Source organism: Schistocerca americana, chromosome 5 (genome assembly GCF_021461395.2).
Source record: "Schistocerca americana isolate TAMUIC-IGC-003095 chromosome 5, iqSchAmer2.1, whole genome shotgun sequence".
Taxonomy (NCBI): Eukaryota; Metazoa; Arthropoda; class Insecta; order Orthoptera; family Acrididae; genus Schistocerca; species Schistocerca americana.
In genome coordinates this window covers 463,999,694-464,025,110 of record NC_060123.1, presented here as the reverse complement: position 1 = coordinate 464,025,110, position 25,417 = coordinate 463,999,694, and the positions used below count along the sequence as shown (strand labels likewise).

Below are 25,417 nucleotides of genomic sequence, written 5' to 3'. Positions count from 1 at the left end.
CCTGCCACACCTTGAGACGACCTCCCACTCTACCACAGGTGAGGGATCAGCATCAATGCAGGCAGTATCCCGGGCAACCTCAGTCGTAGTCCGATCGGGGGATGTGTGGGACGAGCTGGCCGTCCCCTACAAACCCCCATCCAGAACCCCACAGTGATGCCCATTGGCAACAGCCTCAAGCTGTGTGATCGAAGCCAACACTGCCTGAAGCTGGGAGCGAAGGGATGCCAACTCAGCCTGCATCCGAACACAGCAGTTGTAGTCCCTATCCATGCTAAAAACTGTTGTGCAAAGAACGTCTGAACTAATCTACAGAGAGCGCAAACAAATCGACACAAAATTTAAACGGTTATTAAAATACAAGATTGCCTAGTAAATGCAGTAATGCTGCTACTTGTGCACTGCTGACACACTGCTCGGCGGCGGAAGGAGACTACACATACACCTGTAGGGCTATATTGACCTGGTTGACTTCACTGTGCTGGAACTGCGGCTCGAATGAAGTGAGAGTTTGTCCTGTGGAGTGGATGAGGGTTTAAATGAGGCGGGAAGTGGATGTGTGAGTTGGGGAAGGTTGGCTGACAGCTAGGAGGGAGAGCCAGCAGACACACAGGATAAAAATGTCACTGGTGAGCTTGTTCTGGCGGCAGGTAGAGGAGTTGTGCATATCACACAATGGTGTGAAGGAGTGGGTTTGGAGGGTGGAGAACAGTGAGAGAGGGAGACATCAATGAGATGGGTGAACATCGAGGATGATGTGATGAGGGTCATGAAGCAAGGGTGGAGTTGAGTAGGCGGGGGCTAGCAGAGGTTGAGTACTTCAGTATTTGATGGGTCAAAGGATGTGTTACAAGAACTACCATCCGTGTAATTCAAAGAAACTGGTGCTAGAGAGGAGGAGACAGATCACACCGTTTGTGAAAAAGCCATTAAAATAGAGCCTGTAATGTGCTACAGTATGTATACCACTAGGTTGTCAACACTGTTCTGGCTACATATTGGCGATGTCCATAGTTTCCTCCGGACAGCTGATTGGTTGTCATGTCCACATAAAATGCTGTGCGGAAATTAGAGCAGAACTTGTGTATGATAAGGCTGCTTTCAAAGATGGCTCTACCTCTTTAGGATATAATAAGCCTGTGACAGGAAGGAAGTAGGATGTGATGATTGGTTATATTGAGCAGGACTTGCACCTGGGTATTCCACAGGGATATGACCCTTATGGCAAGGTGTTGGGAGTAGATATAGTGCAATGATGGAGTAAGATATTGCATAGATTGGTGGGAAATGGAATAGCACTTTGGGAGGGGTGGGAAGGATTGTGGGTAGGATGTTCCTCATTTCTGGGCACTATGATAAGTAGTCATAACTTCCGGTGAAGAGTAGAGTTACGTTGTTCCATTGTGGAACTGGTGCAATGCAGCTGGCTGTTGGAGGTGGTTGGAGGTTAGTGTTGTGTGGTGATATGGCACTGGAATGAGTAAAACCATTGGTTAACTGGTAGAAGTAGCCATTGCATTCTACTGAAAAGTATGTTAACAACCAGTTACAACTAGTGCTAATCTACTCCCATTGGTAATTGGTGAATTACATCTAGATTAAATTAGTCCTGAGCAACTGGAACAAAGCGTAGGTGACTGCCACACATAAGGAGGGTAATAAAAAGATCCGCAAAATTGGACCAGTAACTTGTGCATATTCTAATTTCAAATATAATGAATTTCCTTGAGTCAGAAAATTCACCAATCAGCGTAGAGTTAGAAATCATTGCTCATGTGAAACTCAGCTAGCTCTTTCTCGCACAATATCCTGCTAACCATGGTTCCAGTTAACAAGGGGTTCCATATGCTTAGATTTCTGGGAAGCATTTGACAGTGCCACATTGTAAACTGTCAACAGAGGGCTGAGGTTGTGGAGTAGATTCTCATATATTTGAGTGGTTCAGAGACTCCTTGGTGGTAGGACCCTGTACATGTCCTGGATGATGAGTGCTCACCACAGATAAGGGCATTGTCAACAGTGCCCCAGGAAATTATGATAGTACCTCTCTTGTTCTCTAAATACAGAACCGATCTGATGGATAAGATGAGCAGCAGTCTAAGACTGTTTGCCGATGACACTGTACTGCACAAGAAAATGTCTATTCTTGTCTCTCAGCCTCTTTGTGTACCATCTCCGCCATCGCACCCGCCCATCTTTCCCCACTCCTTTCTTCACTCCATTCTTCCTTCTCCCCCTGCACCCTCCTCCACATCCCTGCCCCACAGCCTCCCAGTGCTGTACGTGTTTGCAATCTAGTCCCTGCACACACTGCCAGCCAGCATTCTCCTCCCCCTCCTCCCTTCCATGCACTGCTGTCTTTTCTCCTTCCCCACCCCCTCCAGATTGCTGCTTCCATTCCACATGACAGTTGCATTCTAGTTCGAGCTGCCAGAGAGGATGGTCCTGTGTGTGTGTGGTGTCCTTATGTGATTGAATGAATGTGTTGTGTGTGTTTTCCTTTCTTTTTCTGATGGAGGCTGTGGCCAAAAACTAATGTGTAATTGTCATTTACTTGAGCCTGTCTAATGTAATGTCATCTTTACCCTAAATAGCAGTCTATCATTTCCTTACCTTGAGGATACAAGTTGAGTTAGAATTTCTCTTTGGTGTGATAAACAATAGAAAAATGTAAGTTAAAGTTAAGTAGGAAAACCAATCCTGTTACGTCCATACACAGCATTAGTGATGTGAAATGGAAAGACATGTGGTTGACAGTAGGGAAGGTGAATGGATGGTCAACTTTGGTTTACTGTGTGAATTCTAGGAAAGTGTAACTCATCTATAAAGGCAACTGCATACAGAACACTTGTGTGCCCCATTCTTGACTACTACTTGAGTGTGAGGGACCTCCTCCAGGTCAGCTTAAAGGAAGGCATTGAAGCAACTTGGATGCGTGCTGCTACATTTGATATCAGTAGGTTTTATAAACATATGAGTATTACAGAAATGATTTGTGAACTAAAATGGGAATCCCTATAAGGAAGACGACATTCTTTTCGCAAAAAGCTATTGAGGAAGTTTAGAGAACTGGCTGTGGAACAATTCTGCTGCCACCAACTTAGATCTTGCTTAAGGACCTTGAAGAAAAGATAAGAAAAATTGGAGCCACTACAGAGGCATATGGATTGTCTCTTTTTCCCTGTGACAGGAAAGGGAATGACTAATAGTGGTACAAGATAACCTCAGCTATATACCATATGGTGGCAAGTGGAGTATGTATCTGGGTGTAGGAAAGCTACTTTGAGGAAAGACACTGCTTATTGTTTTACACTAGTCAACTGCTGTTTTTATCTTAAACTAAGCTTGTATGGAACATCATAGAGAATACTGTCAGCTGTCTGTGTACTGTTTCATACAGACAATAGTGATAACCTGAATTTAGATTTAAACATTCTGAAAAATTGGAGAAGTGTTCAACAAGTCTTTCTTTTGCTTTAGTTTTGAATATTTGTCACTCTCAAACTTCCTGCATGAGCAATTTCATCTCAGATCGTATAGGACATAGCAATTCATGATCACGAATGTCTATGGGGAAAAAATGTGCTAGACCTCTATCAAAACTTATGAAAATTGCAGAATACATTGTTTGGTTAATGTGTTAGTAGTTACTGAATCAAATTGGGTAAATATTTTTATGTGCAAAGTGTTAAGAAGTTTTTCAACATTTCTAGGGTAAATTGTGCTTGTTGGCAACACTTTCCAGTTCTCTTCTGTTTATAACAAACGAGTGAGAATTTGCACATGAATCATTCTGTGTAGAGTTTTGTGTTTGGTTTGAATTTCTTAGATACCTTGTCTGCGAGGAAATATGGTAGTGAAAGGGTGAGGTGTGTGGCCTATGGGGAAAAAAGGCACAGGAAGGTGGTGTTCAAGAAAAGTGAAAAACATTTCACAATTGTTATAAACGTGTTAGAGGTATTGCAGGAATATCTCGGTCTTCTAGAAACTGTGTTGGCATTACATCCATTGTGCCAGAATTGCTACACTCGCTCCAGCAAGAAATTTTGTGATAACTCACCTTAACGATCAATCACCGGAATGTGAAACTGAAGAAGACAATGCAGATGTTTATATATCTGGGTGTGAAATTGATGTTTCGAATGTCAGCATTTCTGTTGTAGGCCCTAATATATCACCCCTTAAATGCCCAGACGAAAAGTGGAAGAACTTCAAATAATTTTACACAAACAGCATCTTCAAAACTTTGTGATGTCTGAAATGTAGATGCGCTTGGTGCAGAACCTGAAGATAGTGAAGTGTGCACCCAATTTGATGTGTGGTTTCAAAACCTAAGCACTACTGTCTTGGCAGCCACCTGTAGTGAGAAGGTAAAATTACTGACACTGATGCAAGATAGTTACTCCAAGCAACTTATACAGAAATTCTCTGTGTTTATAATTTAACTTTCCCATTTAACATGTTATAACATGGAAGCTAACTACTGTACAAGTACTAATCTTGGTAGCATTAATGTCAAGGACATGGCGAAGAGGAATAATGCAGTATCAGTTCAACTGAAACGCTTTTAATGTGCTACTAAAATACATCATACCATTACTGTTAAAAAGGGGCTCATTATCGTGCCCATCAGTGTCCAGAAGAGTCTGAAAGCACAGGATTGCATTCTGCACAGCAGAATGAAGCATGTCCACATGTATGCCAGCTACCGCTAGTGATAAGCTGTGCTCCGGATCAACTGAGAGCAAGAAAGTGAAGAGCGGTTGTGTGTCCTTTGGCGCAAACTGCTGTATGATACAGGTCTTGTACAGATACATTTGAGAAGTGTTTGAAGTACCTTCTGTGCAGTGGACTGTGGTATGTTCAACTGTTGTGGCACAGCACACGCACTGCCTGACAGTCAGGAATTGGATGCAGCATTGTCTGCCATACCAACAGCGATTTCATCAATCACCTGTGGTGGAATCTGTTGTTGGCCTCTTCCCGGAGTGACGCCCAATTCCCCAGTTGGTTCGAACTTCGTCATCATGCTGTGCACAGCAGGTGGAGAAAGAGAACCCTTCCATAATCCTTTCAGCCATCAATATTCTCGAAGTGCAGTTGCAGCTTACTGATTTTTTGATAATAGAGCTTCACCAATAATTCCTTGCTCCTTATGCCCAAGCTCATGTTGACAAGTCAACAAAAGCACTGCAGCTGGTCAGGTGTGTGAGACTATGAATCAGGATGACTGATCACGGGACCTGGTGGCCATAGTTGGAAATGGGTGGTGGCGCTGTGATGCGTGGAAATCGTGCACATCATACTTTGGACATTAACGCTACCAGGTTTGGTACTCGTATGGTAACACGTTTCCATGTTCTAATGGGTTAAATAGGGAAAATTTAATTGTAACCACCTGGTATATACGTACTTCTCACATTATTTAATTTCAAAAGCTCATAAAATAAAGAACGAGAAAGATATTTTGGCATGCCCAGATTCTTACGGTCGGCATCCATTGCAAGATAATACTCTTACTGTTGCTCTGGAATATTATCTAAATGATGTCCGCCCCCGGTAGCTGAGTGGTCAGCGCGACAGAATGTCAATCCTAAGGGCTTGAGTTCGATTCCTGGCTGGGTCGTAGATTTTCTCCTCTCGGAGACATTTACACGCAAGTTGCCGAAGTGGCGTCAAATCGAAAGACTTGCACCCGGCGAACGGTCTACCCGACGGGAGGCACTAGTCACACTACATTTACATTTTTACCTAAGTGATGACAAAGATTGCAGAAGGTAAAGTCCTTTTCAGGCTGCTGTTATCTCTGTTAGTGCAAATGGTGAAAAAGTTAGAGGTATAAATATATATGACAAGATCAGTAAGGGAGGCATATCTCCTAATGAAAAAGGAGAAACTAAATTTAAAAATTGATTTCTCAAATCTACTCCTTATGACCAAAATGGGTAAAATGCAGCCAGTGAAGGATCTATGTATGAGTTTACTGCACTAATTTGAAACTTATTTGTTTCGCTTTATATAGTGTCACAGGCAAGAAGTACACAGAGATGGATGTGATGCTTTTGTGTATATGTCAAGAGCTGCAATATAAATGTTGGTTGCAGGAGTGTGCATTGTGTCCTGGTGCTGAAGGGACAACCATTGAAGCATTACACCTTCAGGGTACTGACAGTGACGTAACCTATGCACTGTTGGAGGGAGGAGAGTTGGTCAAGAAGACAGTGGAGCCAGGGAACTTTGTTACAGAGTTAGAAATTGGGTCATAAAAGGAGTAGCTGATCATCATATCTGCAGGATTCAGAGATGGGCCATAGTTGAAATAAAATCAGCCACATCTCGGTATACTGACACATTAGTTCTTCATTTCGACTTTGCTGAGACCTAGTCTGTTGCTTTGCAGAACGAAGTTCAGAGTTATCACTGCACACATCACAAATGTCAATATTCACGAGTGCTGCTCACTTCCTTGGAACATCACACTGTTTTGATGGTGTCAGTGATGATCTCATTCATGACAGTGCATATGCATGCTATGCTGTCAACATGATAATTGATGACATAGCATCTAGAGCCCATACATTTCCGAAACACGTGTATGTGACTAATGGTGCAGTATCTCATTTTTAAACCTGGTTTCAGTTTTATGAGCTTGGAAAACACTGTATGGGAATTAAGACAAAAATGAATATTTTCGGCAAGAGGTCATGGAAAAAGTGCTTGTGATGGGATAGGAGATCTCTGTAAATATCTTGCAACAAGATTTAAAGCATGATTTAATCTCCAGCATGAAGAATGAAAATACCTTAAGGGAATTCTGTTTAAAAAAGACAAGAGTGTGCTGCTATGAAGCCAGTGGTAGGAACTCAGACAAGTCATTACTAGGTTGCATCCGAGAGAGGCACATACATTGCAAGATCAGTTCTCCACGAAATGCAGCCTGTTACTATGTATGAAATGCAGAGATCGCAGTACACTTTAGAAGTTTTTGTTGTGAGCAACATGATTTATTGTGTATATGACAGTCAGTGGTGAGTGGGACAAATAATTAATGTTTCTCATGAGCTGCAAGATGTAACAGTATCCTTTATGACACCTCATGCTCTGGGAAATTCTTTCAAGTGGCCATCATTAACTGATCAGTGTACAATACCCGTTTCCCAGTACTGCACTTTTTGGATCATCCTTGTCCATGTGCAAATTCAACTGGCTATACAAGTTCAATGAGGAGCAGAACAGAAAAAAATGTACTCTTTTTTAGCAGTGTAGTGTTGATTGTAACTATGTAGGTGATTTTAATTCTTGGGCTGTCATAAAGAAATAAAATCATGACAGAAGACAATAAAAATTTGTGAATAATACCAGAAACAGAACAATGTAAAAATGTATATACACAGCTATTTCCTATAGATAATTTTTTATAAAATGCTTGAAAAAAAAAAGAACTTTTTTCGATTCACTTATAAGGAAGTAAAATTACTATTTTGATTAAGATATATCAGTTTTGCATTACATTTATTCAACATCAGCCATCAATTTTTATGTTTAAGTGTCAAGGATTTTTTAACTTTGAGAGTAGTTAGGTCTAACATAGAAATTTCTTGTATTTTGCACTGTAAAATATTGCACTCTGATCGTGCCTTGTGTAAGTACAGTGGCCAACTAACATATCAGGCGATTTTTAGAATATTCAGGATGGAAGTCTTACAGAAAATAATTTATAAAGAACAAAAAAATTGAGATCCTCTCATCTTTATGTAGAAATGTTTTGATAGTTCAAGAATTTTTGGTATTAATGTCATAACTGACAGTTAACAGACTTTCCGCTTTATCATTTCTCAAGACAATTAACATCCTGTGACTATTCATATTTTCGAAACATACTTTTGAAGTTTGCTAAAAGTTACAAATCTTCATAGTTTATTTTTCCAAAAAGTTCAGAAGTGTTAATCATGCCTGATAGTATTGTGAACGAAGTTTCTAATAAAAATTTCTTCAATTTGTAGTTTTTTATTACAATTTTTTTATATTTTCCCTTTTGTTGTGACTTTTTACAAATCATCAGAATATCAAAATATTTTAATTTTTGAAAGACATGTTGTGGAACTTCAACATATATATTTTTTAGAAGACTGAAAAAATGTGACACATTCATTCATGATCTGTTTGATTTGAGATGAAACCTTCTAAGATACATGCACCAGTATACAAATTCCTTTCAAAACACTTAATAGGGGATACAAATTTTACATGCAAATTATGTTTACTTCTGTATTATGGTCATGAATAGCATAGTACATCATAAATTCACTGCTGTTATTAACCACTAGTTCACTAGGGAGTAAGACATCGATTCAGAATTATTAGAATCTCTTAAGTACTTGAACAGGCTTTTGCAAGATATTGGATATCGACTTTGCTCCCCCCCCTCCCCCCGCCATACTTGTATAGAATAAAACCGTGTGCTTGAGCTTGCTTCTAGAAACATGAAAAAGTGAAATCAGGTTGCAGTTGTGTTCTTCAAATTTAGGAAGAATGTCAGACTTAAATTGCATTGATTCAGTAATTTGTAAAATATACAAATAAAGAATGATTAATAAGGTAAATATATAACTAAAAATCATTTTATTATTGTTGTAGAACATTATATGTTACTAAAAAATCAAATTTTTCGCAATAAACAATCAAATGTGTAGTATGTTCACAATGTTGTTCTTGGTGACAGTTGATTTAAATAGGGTTTATATCAAACCAGCATGTTGTTCTTGAAAACCATGTTATTACACAATAAAAATGTTCACATTAACCATTTTCGTATATAATTCACAATGTCTTTCTGCTATGATTCTGTAATGGTACTAGCTGACAAACCTGGCATTGCTCGAATTTTCATTTTGCCAATTTTCTATTAGAAATGAAAATAAAAAATGAACTGTTTGTAGTGTTAGATCAAAAAAATTTCATTTTTGTGTATTCGTGTAACACTTTGAAATTATGCAGTAGAGTCAGCGTGACAAAATCCTGAATAGTTTCCATATGCTGGGCGCAGCTGCTTCATGTGTCTACAACTGAATTTTGTAAACATTTCTACTTCAACAACCTTTCATAGCTCTGTAGATGGCTATTGTTTTCGCCTACAGCCATTTGTGCTTCACAGTTGAGTCGTCAAAAGTGCCGCAAGTTGTCAGGGATTTCCTTATGTTGATTTGACTGTACCAGTGTCTCAGTAGTAAAGAATAAATGTATCAAATGTCATGCATGGTATGGCATTTTTTTGCACTGCTCAGTGTTTATAACGCTGTATCTCTTGAACTATATCTTGTACAATGATACATTTCTGTAGGTACATTCAGCAGCATACGGGGATAGTGTCTGCAAAATGTGTTGCAAATATAGTTTGTACCAAAGAAGTACTAAATTTAAACGTCATACATGATACAGCAGTTTTTCTTGAATCACAGTGTTTGTGATGTCATATATCCTGGGCTGTGTGTGATACCATGATATAATTTTGTAGGTACATTTAGCAGCATATGTGGATACTGTCTGGGAAATTTATTTGAATGAAGTTAGTATCACAGAAGTAGTAAATTTAAATGTCATGCATGATGCAGTAATTTTTCACACATTTCATTGTTTGATACCACATCTCCTGAACTATGGCAGGTAAGTGGTTCTTATAACCACAGCAATTGTTGCCTGACAGTAAGACATATGTGTACCATGTTTGAATGAAATTGGTCCAGCAGTTTAGGAGGAGTGGGAACACACACACACACACACACACACACACACACACACACACACACACACACACACACACACACACACACACAAATTTTTTGTATATTTGACCATACTATTTAAATTTTTGTGTTATTATTAAAAAAACTGTTACTCCAAAATCAAGCCTTCTAATTAAACATTTTATTTCACAGAATGTGCAAAATGGCCATTGTGTTGGTTTCTCTTCAGATTGGTTCAGTCCTCCTCCTCCTCCTCCTTCCAAGCAAGTGCAAGCTTATGTATTAACTTCTTCCTAATTGCCAGTTACCATAGCAATTGCATTGACGATGTTGGTATAGATATCTAAATCCCTCTGCTCCTCGAGTCATCCCCAAATTGTTTACATAGTAAATTATTCACAACAGTCTTCTTTGCTTCACTAACTCTGCTGTATGATGAAGTTACTGATGGTTTAGCATTAGGCACATCATTTTTTTGTTTTTAGAATGGGACTGAAAATCTTGGTTGGATCATCATAGTGATAGGTTGATTCCATTTTTAGTTTAACTATGACATTTTCATCTGTGACTGATTTCTGTGACATAGTCACTGACACCATTCATCTTTTTAAAATATTCACTAAGTGCGTTATAGTCCCTCACACTCCACTCTTCACCTAAAATATGAGCGGAACTTACAGATTTATAAACAACATGGTAATCTTTGGGTGTCAGTATCTCGGAGTTCCTTTGAAGATGTTTTCTAAAACTCTAAAGACTTTGTCAGCAGAACACACGAGTGGTCTCTTACTGCAGAAAAAAAACAATGTTATGGTCATAAGCTGCTGAGGAGCTTTTTTGAGAAGAAAGAAAATCAAAGCATATACTACATGGGCTTTCTTATTTTGCCATCGACAGCCATCTGCAAAATCTCATTCACAGAGAGACCTGAAGCAAGCTCAACAGAACCTCTGCCAGCTTGATTTTCTGTCTAGTTGTAGAAGTGTGGATTTTTATTACCTGTGTCATTTTACATAGAGAGTGTGATAGTTTGATGTGAATAGTATGCCTGATTGATGGAAAAAATCTGAATCTGCTGCATGTCCAAGTACAGGGTGGTTGAATTATGAAGCTTCTCCCTCATACACTGATGAAAAGTTTTTGCCCTTAATCTATGAACTGTTAGATTAGTCACAATTGGCAATTTTTCATTTTGGGTAGCTGTAACTAGTCTGGGAATCACTGTAAGGCAGTACCTACGAATGTGTGAGGCATGTTTTGTAAAAGTTAAGTTAAATTCTGACCAGGATATTTTCTGAAAGAACCACTTTTTTTACTTGTAATTCACTCAATACACTTGCATTATAACCTCCTGCAGCGTCGGGGGCTACAGTAGCCTCGCGGCCCTTCCTTGCCTGTAAGCGGCCACTAATAGGAGTCTTTTCATTTGGTCACATTTTTACCTTGGTTGTTCACATAATTCACATGTAAAAGATAATTGTTGATACAGTACACATAGCATTGTTGAGAAAAATATGCTGGTTGTCAGTATAACCAACTGGGCAAAATAACTAATCCACATCATGTAGTATTAATAATGGACACAAAACAATTTGAAACACACTGTACAGGACAGAATACAATTCGAAAGAACAGCTCTTTTGCAGCAGCTATTTACACAGGTAGTGAATGTGGTTTGTTACAGTTTTACCTCACAGCATAAAAGAAAGTTTGCTTCAGTAACTATATAGAAAAGCATCAAGCTCAGTTTTGTCCATTGGTGGACATATGTGTCAGAATGATGCCCCTCATGTCGTGTCACTACTTATTATCTACCTGGTTGCCTAAGAACTTCACACATGGAACCTCATCCAGTGTATAACCTTTAATCTATACTTCTGGTACCTGTAAGTTCTCTTTATTTGTTGGTAAATGCACAATAGTTTTTGTAAGATTAAGAGTTGTGTTGTTCGCTGTGAAATAATTCTAAGCTATTTCCACTATTTTCCTGGTTATCTGTTATGGGTATATTTGGGCTGTTTACCAGTACACTTCAAAACCTTGCATCAGTAGGCAACTACTCTGAACTTCAAGGTTTTCCCTTAGTTCCAAAATACTATATACATAGTGGATACTCTTAACCCCTCGACTATAATGCACCCTTTATCAGGCTGATGGGGTCGGATGTGAGGCGGAATTTCCCTTGGCATGGATGAACCATGGCCGCACGGGATTAGCCAAGCGGTCTAAGGCGCTGCAGTCATGGACTGTGTGGCTGGTCCCGGCGGAGGTTCGAGTCCTCCCTTGGGCATGGGTGTGTGTGTTTGGCCTTAGAATAATTTAGGTTAAGTAGTGTGTAAGCTTAGGGACTGATGACCTTAGCAGTTAAATCCCATAAGATTTCACACACAACATTTTTTGATGAGCCATGGGAGACGCCTTGTCTGCTATGACTTAAGTACTGGCCTGACACATGTACTTCTCCATAAATTATTTCTCAGCTCTGGCATCAGTATTGCCTTCGGTGACTTGATTTTACTGCTCCTACATACTTTCATTATCAGTAGACGTTCCTGACAGACATCACTGACTCCAGATGAACTAAATCTGTATCGAGGAACTGTACACCTTGTTATTTAGTCCCTTCACCCCCAACCAACCAAAACTCAAAAATTGTATAACAGTTTATAGTAAACTTTTGTTGTGCCACAAAATAGCCACAGCTTTTATTATTATTATCGTCGTCATCATCATCATCATCAAAAACTTTTGTTTCATGCTGAGAGAATAAAATGGTTAATCAATTCATGAGCCATTCTTGCAGCCGAAATTTCACGTTGTTTATAAACTGTTTGCTCTAAAGACCAGCCACGTAAAATCACTTTGATAGGTTTTAAAATTTCTACAAATAGCATTTCATCATAAGTTTTGTTGTCAATGTAGTGACAGCAGCAAAATTATAAATCCTTGTGTTCACATTTGTGTGGGAGTCTGTTCAGTTACAAGTAAGGTGAATTTGATTTTGACAGGCCAATGTGTCACTAGAGTGTTAACTACAAACGAAGAAGAAATTTTTGTTGTAATTTGTTCCTCAGTTTCTGGACAGAAGGTAATACAACAGGTGTTCATGGATATTATCTAATACAGCTTAGTATTGCTGCAGTCAACAACTAGTTTCATCATTTTTTTGAATGGTATTCTACTTGTCAGCATTATGTACTGTGCTGAACTGAACTGTGCAGTATCCCTCTTGTCCTTTCAGTGCAGCCATGTTCCTTTATATCATTGGAGAGATACAGTATCCCCTCTGTTCAAACTTTTGCTCATCTTTGCTAGTGGCTTGTCTTTGTTGTTCAACTTCACCATGTCATAAAAGTCTCTTCTATTAGTTACCAAAAAATCTGCTAGCAGTGGGAACATATGAATGCTGTTACTTGTGAAACAATATCCTTTGTTCAGAAAAAGATACTACATATTCACTTTTAGCTCACTCACTTAACACGAAAGACTTGATGTCAAATTGGAATTTTTTTGTGGTGTATACTGAAGATGATGTGTAGGACACCATGAATGGATGCAGTTGAAGTTCAGAGCAGTGAATACTCAATCATGGCAGTGACACTAGCAGCAGCAGCAGCAGCTGCTGGTGCCACCTTTTTATAGTAACAGTGTGTCCTCTGTTGCAAGGTGTGTTTCATGAGTTTATCCCACAGGTATGAGGCATAGGCCAGATTTTCTTCATTTTAGGATTGCAATCATTGTCTGGCTTATGTACTGTTGTTGCAAAAATGTAAGAAACCTCTCAGTTGCTTGAATCTGTAGGTGATCATTCTTTTTGAGTAGGAGGGAACTGAAATTATTTTATTGGATGACCAACATACCTGCTGTTCAGGTAGCTTCAGTATTTTCCAAAATTACAAGCAACAGAGAAATTATTTTTGTTTACTTGTTCCCTGCTACTTTTCTGAATTGAAACTTCGTTGCTTTTCGTAACTGTCAATCCCTCAACTAAAATGCTCACTGATTCGTCATTCATTAAGAGCTGTAAAAGCTGCAAATCATACCAGTTTGTAGTACTTCATAATCTAACATTGAGTGAGATAACTTCCTGGTAAGGCGTTAGAATATGTTTGGAACATGGTGGATCATTCCCAATGGAACCATCCAAATTTAGGTTTTCTGTTATTTCTTTAAATCGCTCAAGATAATAACTTGGAACATTACAATGAAAGGAATGAGGCTAATTTCTTCCTCGATGTGAGATTTTCTGCATATTTAATAATTTTGTTGTCAGTGGGTCATTAAGATCTTCCTGCCTTGTTTCATAGTACAACGCTAGAGGCCATACGAGCATACAGATGTGGTGCTCTCACAGGTAAGTGTATATCAAGCTCATACCACTACTAAACGTGTGACAAATCTAGTGATATTTTGGAGTTTGGCTAAAACTTTGAGAGAAGTCTGACAACTCAATTCCTAACTACATTATGCAAATACATCCTTACATATTGCACTTCAACAATGCTGCAAAGGCTAAAACTTTGAAAGAAGTCTCAGATAACTCAATTCCTAACTACATCATGCAAATACATCCTTACATATTGCACTTCAACAATGGTACAAAGTGGTGCGCAAGACGAGAATCTGTTTTTGATAGCAATTATGCTAACATGACAAAAGTAACTCAGAAATACATAAAAAGGTATTGTAGTGGAATATTTACTATATGCAGCCATACTTTTAGCACAGAGTAATTTATTTTGATTTATTATGTCCACTGCAACAAAATTCTTGTGCTCACAATGGTGCAGGATGACAATGAAACAGAAGTCTTGTGTTCTATTTTGTGTTTTATGATGTACTTCTATTTCTTTGTTCATGAGCATGGATGTAGATACATTTGTTTTCAGTAGTATTACAAGAAGAATATTTACAAATATGTTTTGATAATTCTAAGTAATTTTACTTTTTCAGGGCCAGTTTACTACAACACTGCAGCTTTGCTTTTGAATGCTGGTTACCGTTTATACTCAAAACCAGTTTTCTTCAACTTTTTCAAAATGTGTTTGAGACTTGGATCTCCTGTGGAGGTATGCCATTTCATAAATTGTCAAAAGTCTCTTCCCATCTTGCATTTTAAATTTAATCCGTAATTATGTTTAAGGCACTGAGGTACCAGTAATCTGTAGAGAGAACTTAAGTTGTAGTACTTGAAAATGGTTTTTCCTTGCCATCATTAAAGTGTGTTTTTTTTTTTTTTTTTTTTTTTCTCCAGGGAGCAGACTTAAACAGTGGAATTTACTCTATTCAGTGTGCGATAGAAGAACATGACGTCAAAGGAGGTTTAAGAATTTGTGCAGTTTGTCTGGTCAATTTTCCAAATGACCGTGATAAGATATTTCGATTGTGGGTGAAGCTAAAATGTGTCTCATCCAACAATATGGAGATTCAGGTATAGCACTATTGCCTTTCAAGTCTGAATTACTATTGAAAAAAAGTAAGCTAATTAACTAGCAAAGTGTGGAAAGATATTCGTATTAAATCTTGCATCTTCCATGACAAAAGCGGCATACACGGGGAGGGGGATGCCATGTTGAAGATTAAAATTACAGGAAGTGCTAAGTCAACATTGGTCATGTGATCAGTAAAGCAGTGTATCTCTAACAAAGATGAAACAACTGTTTTTTATTTCAAATGTGCTGTTTTTCCAGTTTACGTTTTTACCTATTTATTTCTTAGGTTATTTTTGTATTTTGTAATATATTAGTTTGCAGTCAGTTAGGTTTGTCACATTGATACAGCCTTAATTTCTCCTTCTTCCTTTTGTTTTATGTCCTCTTGTTTTGAATCCAGGGTATTGCTTCTTTACTGAGTTTATGTATTGCTGGTACAGTCATCACTTTTAGTTGTGTGCTTTGTTGATGTTTAATTTTTCTTCCCTCTATTTTTTGATATTTATCAAAAGGAAACTTGTTTGAGAAATCAATTAAATGACAAGACCAAAGTATGACTGGCCAGTATTTAGCTTCTAGAGCTGAAATTCTTTGTACTCCTGTTACACTTACTGCCTTTTTTGATGTGTGTCATTGTGTTGTAGTGGTTGCAGTCACTGTGTGGTGGTGTACAGGACGCTGTTTCGATTTCATCTCCTGCAATCATTTATATTTAAGTTTAGTAAATTTCTGGAAGGTATTAGGGCGTGTTCTCTGCTGAGGTAGATAGTTCAGCTTTGTATGTACTCACTAAATTTGCTTTCATTGTGAAGTATTAGTTGTTTTTGTTGACTATGCTCACATAACTGGTTCTTTATACTGGATTCTGTGTAACAGTTCAGTGGAGACATCACGTCTTGGAAATCACCACCACCTTAGCTCCAGTAAGGCTATGCAAAAGCCATCACCTTGACGGTCAGGAATGCAAGTCTAAATTTATACATTCTTCCTCTTATGGTCTCCAAGGATTCAACCATGTCACTTTATACAACACTTGGGATTACATGATGTATTTAACCAATGTCTATTTTACTGAGATAATACAACCCAGCCAGAGCTGGTTTAAGGCCCAAGCGACACAAAAGGCCTCTTAGGGTGACAAGTTATGAGGGTGCCAGAGGCACCTCTAATGCAGAATGTGTTCACAGGGAGTATCCTAATTAGTTGTGTAAATAACCAATTTCCATGTACACTAGTACTAAATTTATGTTTTAAGCTCTTACCAAGATCCTAATGTAAGGCAACTGGTTATAGGGGAAGTAGAGAAAGGCCAAATGGTAACTTGCTTTTGTGAAGAAGAAGAAGAAGAAGAAGAAGAAGAAGATAGGATGGAAGACACCAAATGATATGTTGCTTATATGGAAACAAGTTCTTGAACTGGTCCCAAGTCCAGCTGTAGTTTGAAAACAACAAGGAAAAGCTCAAGAGCAGGGATAATTTTCAGGAAGAGAGTAAGAAAACGTTTGGGTGCAGCCATCATTATAGTAGCTTAATCAAACAATAATTAATGAACAGGCCCTTGGGAAAGGGACACAGTCATGTAGGCGGACTGTTTTGGCACAGTGTCGTACAGTAAGTCCTAATGCAATTAATGTCAATAAACTTTCACACCTGATGTAGTTGATGTAATGATGTACACTTAATTCTGGTTTCATTCTCACTGTATTAACAAACATCGAGGGTGACAGACATATTGCAAAAAAAAAACTGAGCTGAAAACATGATGTTGAATTGAACTAAACACAGACTTCACTATAAAACTCCTAGTGAAAACATGACACAATGATGACCTCTACCGCCTGATTACAAATAAGTTCTTAAAGTCACAGTTGCACATACTGATGTGGTAATGTGTCTCAAATTAGGTTTATGATTAAAACTTTTACATAAACTGACGCTTTGTTAAACATGTTTCTTAGTATGAAATTCTAACAGGAGAGTGGAGTTAACAATTCATTTCAGAGAACATTTTTAATTATGAAGTGTCTTTCATTGCTAGTATTTGGTCTGAATCTTGATTTAGTTGTGAATATTATATGTCTGACATTTCCAAAATACACAATGATGGAATGCAAATTCAGGAACTGATTTGAACCTATATTTTGGAAATTTTTGTCACAGTACAATTATGTAAAGTAATGACAGTTCGAAAGTTGGAAACAAGCTTATCTGAGTGTAAAGATAATTATGAATTCAATTGGAAACAAGAGTAGTTGTCCAAAATGAGATTTTCACTCTGTAGCAGAATGTGTGCTGATATGAAATTTCCTGGCAGATTAAAACTGTGTGCCAGGCAGAGACTCAAACTCGGACCCCGAGGAACAGAGTGAGAAACCACATACTTAATATACAACCCTTAGACAATATCTGAGGTTTTCCCTGATACCAATACAACCAACTTCTTCCCCAATTCTGTCACCTGCAGAAAGGGATGTTTAGAGAACAGAGAACAACACATTGTATCGTTTTGATTGTGTGTGGCACTGTGAGGTAAGAATAGTGTTGGATGACTATTGCACTGCAAGGCATCAATAAACAGGTTAATTCTATACATGGCATCAAAATGCAGCTGACTTCAGCCTAACTACGGGATGTATCACATTGCCATACCTAGCTCAAGGATGATCTCTGACGTGCACAGTTACTCTGTGTTAGACAGAAGCCCCCACTTATGCTGAAATGAGGAGAACTGAATGAGTCATCTATCTACAGGGGGTGAGGCCTTATTTACATCATTATCAATCTATCCAGGTACTAATCATTTCTGGAGCATCATTTTCTTTGATACTGGATGCTTGTCATTGCCAGCTGAAGACAGTAATTTTGTGAGGTACAAAGGCAGTTGTGCTGAAGGTTGCATATGGAAAGTAGCTCCAACGGACAGGAACTTGTGTCATGAGGGTAACTATTTATGACAAAACACAGTTCTTCAGATTTGTTGTTTTACCTGAATGTAGGCATAACGTTATCCTAGGGTGGAACTTCTTACAGGCATTACAAGTAGCCATAGACTGTGGAAGATTAGAGTTCCAGATTAGTGAAGCTACTCCATGAAGTTAACACAACAATGATTGCTCTGGATAGTTGTTTACCAGTGGAAAGGGTGGCTCAAAAATTGGAATGTTTCGTGATGTCACAAACATACCAATCAAGGGTTACCGTAAGAGACATAGCACAGATGGTAGCTGAACTGACCTATTACAGGTCCACAACTAACAGTTTGAGCCTTAGTCTCACAATGTCCTCATATTATGCAAATTCGTATCGTCAATATAGGGATGATAACACCAGAAGCAGACATTAATGGTGAAAAACTTTTGTAAAATTCTGTAGTATCCTTTTTTGTAAAGAGTTAAAATCGAATAAACTTGTAGATAAACTAATCAAGACACTCAGTTCAGCTCGTTATTCCCCGAGAAGCATCTGTCACTCTATTGATCTAAAGATAATTGTGTTGGCTTATTTTGCGTATTTACGCACCTTCTTGTAAGGAACAACAATTAGGAGCCATGGAAGTTGGGGACGGGGGCAAGCCACCGTCAGCGCTGACTGTCCAGGGAAATGGAACGATCAACAGTACAGTCAACAAAAGGAAAACATGTCCAGGAATTGACCAGAAAAACACATTAGCAGTACCTTGCATTCGATGCACGTGAAACTGAACAAAAACGCTATGCATATATAAGAACATTGGAAAGTGTATAACTGCTGAATAAGAATGCAAGAGTCATCTAAGATGATTTCTGTGCATGGGGTGTTGGACCCATGACTTCTGATACATGATAATAGTACAGAAACTTCACAAAAGCTCAGCACTAGGCACATAACAATAAAGAAGTGAAACTCTAATTAACACAAGAAAATGATTTCAACAAAATAAGCATGACATGCCCATTGAGGGGAACAGCGACTGGCCTCCACCGTAAGCAGTGATGGGGAAAGCCAGACATTGGCGGAACATGTGGAGAAACTTCCAAGAATGAGCAACACAGAGCCAACTACTTGAGGGACAATTGGAACTGGGCCAACGGTAGATGGACTGACAAGTGAATTGACTTTGTCAGAGACAGGTGCAGTGATGATGATAGGAGGGCTGGCAGGCAGGGCCGGCGACTGCAAGATGGGTGAGACAGCTGTAACTGATGCTGACAGGATGATCGACAACATGAGGGCTGGCTGGGACAGGCTGACTACAGGCGAACTGACAATAATACCAATGTCATTGCAGAACTGGCGATGGCAGGGGGGTCGGTCGGGACAGGGCTAAAGACGGCTGGACTGACAACAGGGCTTATGTTGATTCAGACAGGCTTGCCGATGACACTGGGGTCACACTTGACAAACTGACTGCTCGGTTGTCTTCCTTTCGACCCTTAGTCTACATTTAGATCTACATCCATCAAGGCACCATTCAGTGTTTGGTAGAGGATACCTTGTACTACTGCTAATCTTCCCTGTCCTCTTCAGCTCGCAAATGGAGCAAGCATAAAATGACTCTTTATGCTTCTGTATGAGTTCTGATTTCTCTTATCTTACATGAGGTGTTTGTTGGTGGCAGTATCATCGTTATTCAGTCTGAAGTAAATGCTGGCTCTCTTTTACCTTCACAAAACAATGTCTTATATCCTCTACTGGCTCCCATTTGAGTTAACAGAGCATAATAGCTGTGTGTTGATCAAACCTACTGATAACAAATGCAGCATGCTACTCTGTCCTGTGCAACTTTTCAGTCTGCATACTGTAGTCACCTCTTAATCTCCCTCTACGATTTGTAACACCCCACATCCCACTTCTCTCCAGTGTTAAACTGGTGATCCCTTGATGTATCCCCAATTCTATTCAGTACCTTCATTCATGACATGATCTATTCATCTAATCTTCAGCATTCTTCTGTAGCATCACTTTCCAAAAGCTTCTATTCTCTTCTTCTCTAAACTGTTTATCATCTCTCCTTCAGTTCAATACATGACTACACTGTAAACAAATAGCTTTTGAGAAGACTTCCTAACAATTAAATCTATATTCATTCATATTCAACTATATTCTACATTTTATATCCTTCCTACTTCAACCACCACCCATTATTTTACTGCCCAATCAGCAAAACTCATCTACTACCTTTAGTGTCTCATTTCCTAGTCTAATTCCCTTGGCTTTACCTGATTTAATTAGAGTGCTTTCGATTATCCTTGTTTTACTGTTGTTGTTGTTCATCTTGTATCCTCCTTTCAAGACACTGTCCATGCTGTTCAACTGCTCTTCCAAGCCCCTGACAAAATTGCAGCATCATTGGCAAACCTCCAGTTTTTTATTTCCTCTCTCAGAACTTTAATTCCTTCTCCAAATTTTTCTTTGTTGTACTTTACTGCTTGCTCAATGTACAGACTGAATAACATCAAGGATAGATTGCAATCCTGTCTAACTCTCTTCTCAACCACTGCTCCCTTTCATGCCCTCAAGCCTTGTAACTTCAGTTTGGTTTCTGTACAATTTGCAAATAGCCTTTTGCTCCCTGTATTTTACTCCTGCTACCTTCAGAATTTTAAAGAATGTATTCCAGTCGACGTTGTCGAAAGCTTTCTCTGGGGGTACAAATGTTATAAATGTAGTTTTGTCCTTCCTTAATGTATCTTCTAACAGAAGTTGTTGTCAGTATTGCCTTGTGTGTTCCAACATTTCTCCAGAATCCAAACTGGTCTTCCCCCACGTCAGAATCTACTAGTTTCCGTAGTCTTCTGTAGAGAATTCTTGTTAGTATTTTGCAGATAAGATTTATTAAACTGGTAGTTCAGTAATATTCTCACCTCTCAGCACTTGCTTTCTTTGGAATTGGAATTATTACATTCTTGTTTCGACTTAGGTATTTCAGTGATGTGTCAGGTTCTTTTTGCAATACATATCTCTCATCTCATCTTCATTTACATCCTCTTCCCTTTTATGATACTGCCTCCAAGTTTATCTCCCTCGTACGGCCCCTCTATATACTCCTTCCACCTTTCAGCTTTCCATTCATTGCGTAGTACTGGTTGTCACCTAAGCTCTTGATATCCATTCAGCTGCTTCTCCTTCCTTCAAAGGCCTCTTTAATTTCCTCCTAGGTGGTATCTGTCTTTTTCAATATCCTTACATTTGTCCTCAAGCCATTCCTACGTAGCCATTTTGCAGTTCCTGTTAATCTCATGTTTTAGGTATTTCCGTTCCCTTTGGTGCCTGCTTCATTTTGCTACATTTTGACATTTCGTCCTTTCATCAATTAAATTCAGTATCTCCTGTGATATCCAAGGACAAATTCAGTATCTCCTGTGATATCCAAGGCCATCTTCTAGGCCTTGTCTTTTTACCTCTTTGACCATCTGCTGCCTTCACTATTTCATCTTTGACAGCTGCCCATTTGTCTTGTACTGTATTCTTTTCCCCTGTTGTAGTCAATCATTCCCTAATACCACCTCCGAAACTATCAATGATCTCTGGTTCTTTCAACTTCTCCAGGTCCCATCTCCTTCATTTCATGCTGTTTTGAAATTTCTTCAGGTTTAATTTGCAATTCAGAACCAGTAAAGTGTGGTCAAAGTCTGCATCTGTCCCTGGAGATGTCTTACAGTTTAAAATCTGGTTTTGAAATCTCTGTTTTACCATTATATAATCAATCTGGAACCTCCGAGTGTCTCCAGGTCTCTTCCACATATGCAACCTTCTTTCATTATCCTTGAACTAAAATTTAGCATTGATTAAGTTGTACTTTGTGCAAAATTCTGCTAGGTGGTTTTCTCTTTCATTCCTCTCTCCCAGTCCATATTGAACTACTATTTTTCCTTCTCTTCTTTTTCCTACCATCAAATTCCAGTCCTCCATCACAGTTAAATTTTCTTCTCCCTCAACTATTTATCTTATTGTACATATCTTCAATCTGTTCATCATCTGTGGGGTTAGTTGACATATAAAGTTGTAGTACTGTGGTGGTTGCTGGCTGTGTGTTCATCTTGACTGCAATTCTGTGTTCACTGTGCTGTTCATAGTATGCTGTTCACAGTAGCATACCCACATTCCTATTTTCTTATTCCTTGTTACACTTTCTCCTGCATGCCCCGTATTTGATTTTGTATTTATAGCCCCGTACTTGTCTGACCAGAAGTCCTGTTCCTCCTGCCACCGAACTTCACTATCTCCCACTTCATCTGTCTTAATCCTATCCGTTCCATTTTTAAATTTTCTATCCTACCTGCCCAATTAAGGGATTTAAAATTCCATTCTCCAACCTGTAGAACGCCAGTTTTGTTTCTCCTGATGAAGACATCCTCCTGAGTAGTCACTGCCTGGAGATTGAATGGGGGATTATTTTACCTCTGGATATTTTATCCATGAGGACACCTTCATTATGTAACCATACAGTAGAGCTGCATACCTTCAGGAAAAATTACAGATGCAGCTTCCCCTTGCTTTCAGCCGTTTGCAGTACCTGCACAGCAAGGGCAAATCAGTCAATTGTCCAACTCTTCCAGCTGCTTTCCTGCCACTTGGATGCCTATTTCTCTGTCCTACATATGGGAATTTTTGTGGGTGTCTGATCATGTTATGTTCTTAATCCACGTACTTGACATGTATTTCTCCGAGTGCAATTACTGAAAATGCTGCTTTCCCTCTTCATGAAGCACCCATTTTTGCTTTCCCTCTTCATGAAGCACCCATTTTTGCTTTCCCTCTTCATGAAGCACCCATTTTTGCTTTCCCTCTTCAGGAAGCACTCATTTTCGCCCTCTCAACAGGTACACCTCTGTTGTGGTTGCACCTGCAGTATGGTTGTCTGAATCATTGAGATATGCAAGCTGCCCCACCATGGCAAGGTTGTTTGCAATGTTAACATAACTTTGCTGTTTTACACATAGATATTTCATTAACTTTCAGGCAGCACTTCACCAATACTGTATTTGAAAATTACAAGATTGTTTTTCCTACTCATTTGCATTAACTTCTTTCATCATGTCATATAAAAATTCTATCAGAGTCATCCTGTGTCCTCCTACTGTCACTTGACAACATTTCCGTCCAGTACCGTGCCATTAGCAGACATTCGGAGATTGTTGCTTACCCTATCTGTATACAAACAAGAGTGGTCCATTGACATTTCCCTGGGGCACTTCTGATGGTACCTTTGTCTCTGATGATTACTCACCATCCACAGCTCATGGCTAGCATTGCTGCCTCTAGATCATGGAGTCAGAGGTTAAATTCACAGCCATGTTGGAGAATTTTTTTGCTTGAGGACTGGGTGTATGTGGTGTTCTAATCAAGTCATCTCCTATTCGTTGTCGCATAAGTTGCCAAAATAGCATCTAACAGAAAGACTTGCACGAGGGGGCCGAACAACACCATACAAGGTCCCTTGGCCAATAGTGCCATCTGATCATTTCATAATCGCTCACCATCCAGGACAATGTACTGGGTTCTGTTACTCAAACTATTCATTAGTACTCAAGCTATTCACATGTGTGGGAACACATTCTGTATGCTCAGACCTTTAACAGTCTGTAATATGGTACTGTGTCAAACGCTTTCTGGAAATCTAGGAATGTGGAATCTCCTGTTGCCCCCCAAGCACGGTTCGCAGGATATTGTGAGAGAAAGGGCAAGCTGATTTTCGCATGAGTGGTGATCTCTGAAACCCTGGTGATTTGTGGCTAGAAGCGTACCTCTTTTCACAAAATTTATTGTATGTGAGTCTAAATATGCTCAAGAATTTTGCCTTAAGCTGAAGTTAAGGGTATTGGTTTGTAATGTTGTAGGTCTGTTTACCCTTCGTCTATACCGGAGTCGTGTCATTTTGCCAGTTTCTAGGAACCTTTCACTGGGCAAGAGGATCATAATAAATGCAAGCTAAGTAAGGGGATAATGCCTTGGAGCACTCGCTGTAAAACCGAACTGGGATTCTTTCAGCTGCTTTCTGTGGCATGGATGCCTATTTCTTTGTCTGACATATGGGAATTTGCATGGGTGTCTAATGACGCCATGTTCTTAATCCATTCTCCAGAGTGCGATGCACAACCAGTTTAAACTTCGCCCATCATCCCTCTACTTCATGTAGGGATTCCCATGAATGAGATGTCTAATCATTTAGCCAGGAGAGTGACCTCACAAGTGATTCTGACAATGGGGATACTGAGCCCTCATGTATGATTGCGTCTGTGACAGGCACTCTTTTGCAGCTTACACAGAGTGATGGGCTCACCCCTCTCCTAACAAAAATGCATGCCATTGAGGAGACCATTGCTGTGTAGTGTTCCTTATTCCTTTCTTTGCTGATGGAGTCCACAATTTTATACCGGCTCTGTTTTAAGAGACACTTATCTAACCCAGGGCATAATCTTTGTAATCGTGACAATCCCACAGCCTTTCCAGTTTCCAGTGTGCCTGTGGCACCTTTATGACACTGGCTCACATTCTAGTGAACTGTCCTTCCTTTTACAACACTCTGAAAAATGCAGGACCTTACGGATTATTTATACCTGATACTGGCTGATGAAGAAAAAACAGTTGAACAGGTTTTAGGCTTCCACAGGGAGAGTGGGTTTCAGCCCGGACTTGTACTGTTCTGTACTGTACCATCTCAGGGGTGAAGCAGTTGGGAGAGGGTTGCCTCCTGCTGGCTGAAATTACCTGTGCCTTTCTGATCTTTACTATGATGTTAATTCCACCCACTTAGTTTTGTATTGACTTCCCCTCCACCAGTGTAGAGGGATTTTGTTTATTTCATCACTGTATTAAGTTGGCAGAAGGATGGCCGTTAGAGGGTGGGGGAATGACCTCTCATCCTGCACAAGCCTTGAGGAGCATGGAGCATCATCTGCCCCCCCCCCCCTCGGCCTGCAAGCCAATTTGACCCTGAATTCACTTTATATCTTGTATGACTAGTGTAACCTCTATTTACCATTTATACATGCAACGGCAATACGACCAGGTGGCCTTAAAGGCAAGCTGGTGACCATATTCCTTTTAGGGCTTGTTTTCTTAACAGTGGACTGATGATATTGTAGTTCAGTACCAGAAGCCCATCACATGCAGAGTAAGGTTCACTGTGCGTTTGCTACGTGGGATGCTTGACTGTTGGATAGCGAGGAGAGGGGATGGCTAGTTTTCGTGCTGAAGCTCTCATACAGTTTAAAATTTGACAAGCATGTGGCAGACTCCCTAGAATGTGGCAGTGCTAAC

The 25,417-nt window shown here is 39.3% G+C and overlaps 1 protein-coding gene across 1 annotated transcript in view; it reads left to right on the top strand.

Moving 5' to 3' along the window:
- The window catches only part of LOC124615904, a 295,777-nt gene that overhangs the window by 115,551 nt on the left and 154,809 nt on the right, over positions 1–25,417 (top strand). The window contains exons 5-6 of the mRNA XM_047144080.1: positions 14,697–14,812; positions 14,998–15,174. Coding sequence (XP_047000036.1) covers positions 14,697–14,812; positions 14,998–15,174 — 293 coding nt within the window. The remainder of the gene's footprint in view (positions 1–14,696; positions 14,813–14,997; positions 15,175–25,417) is intronic.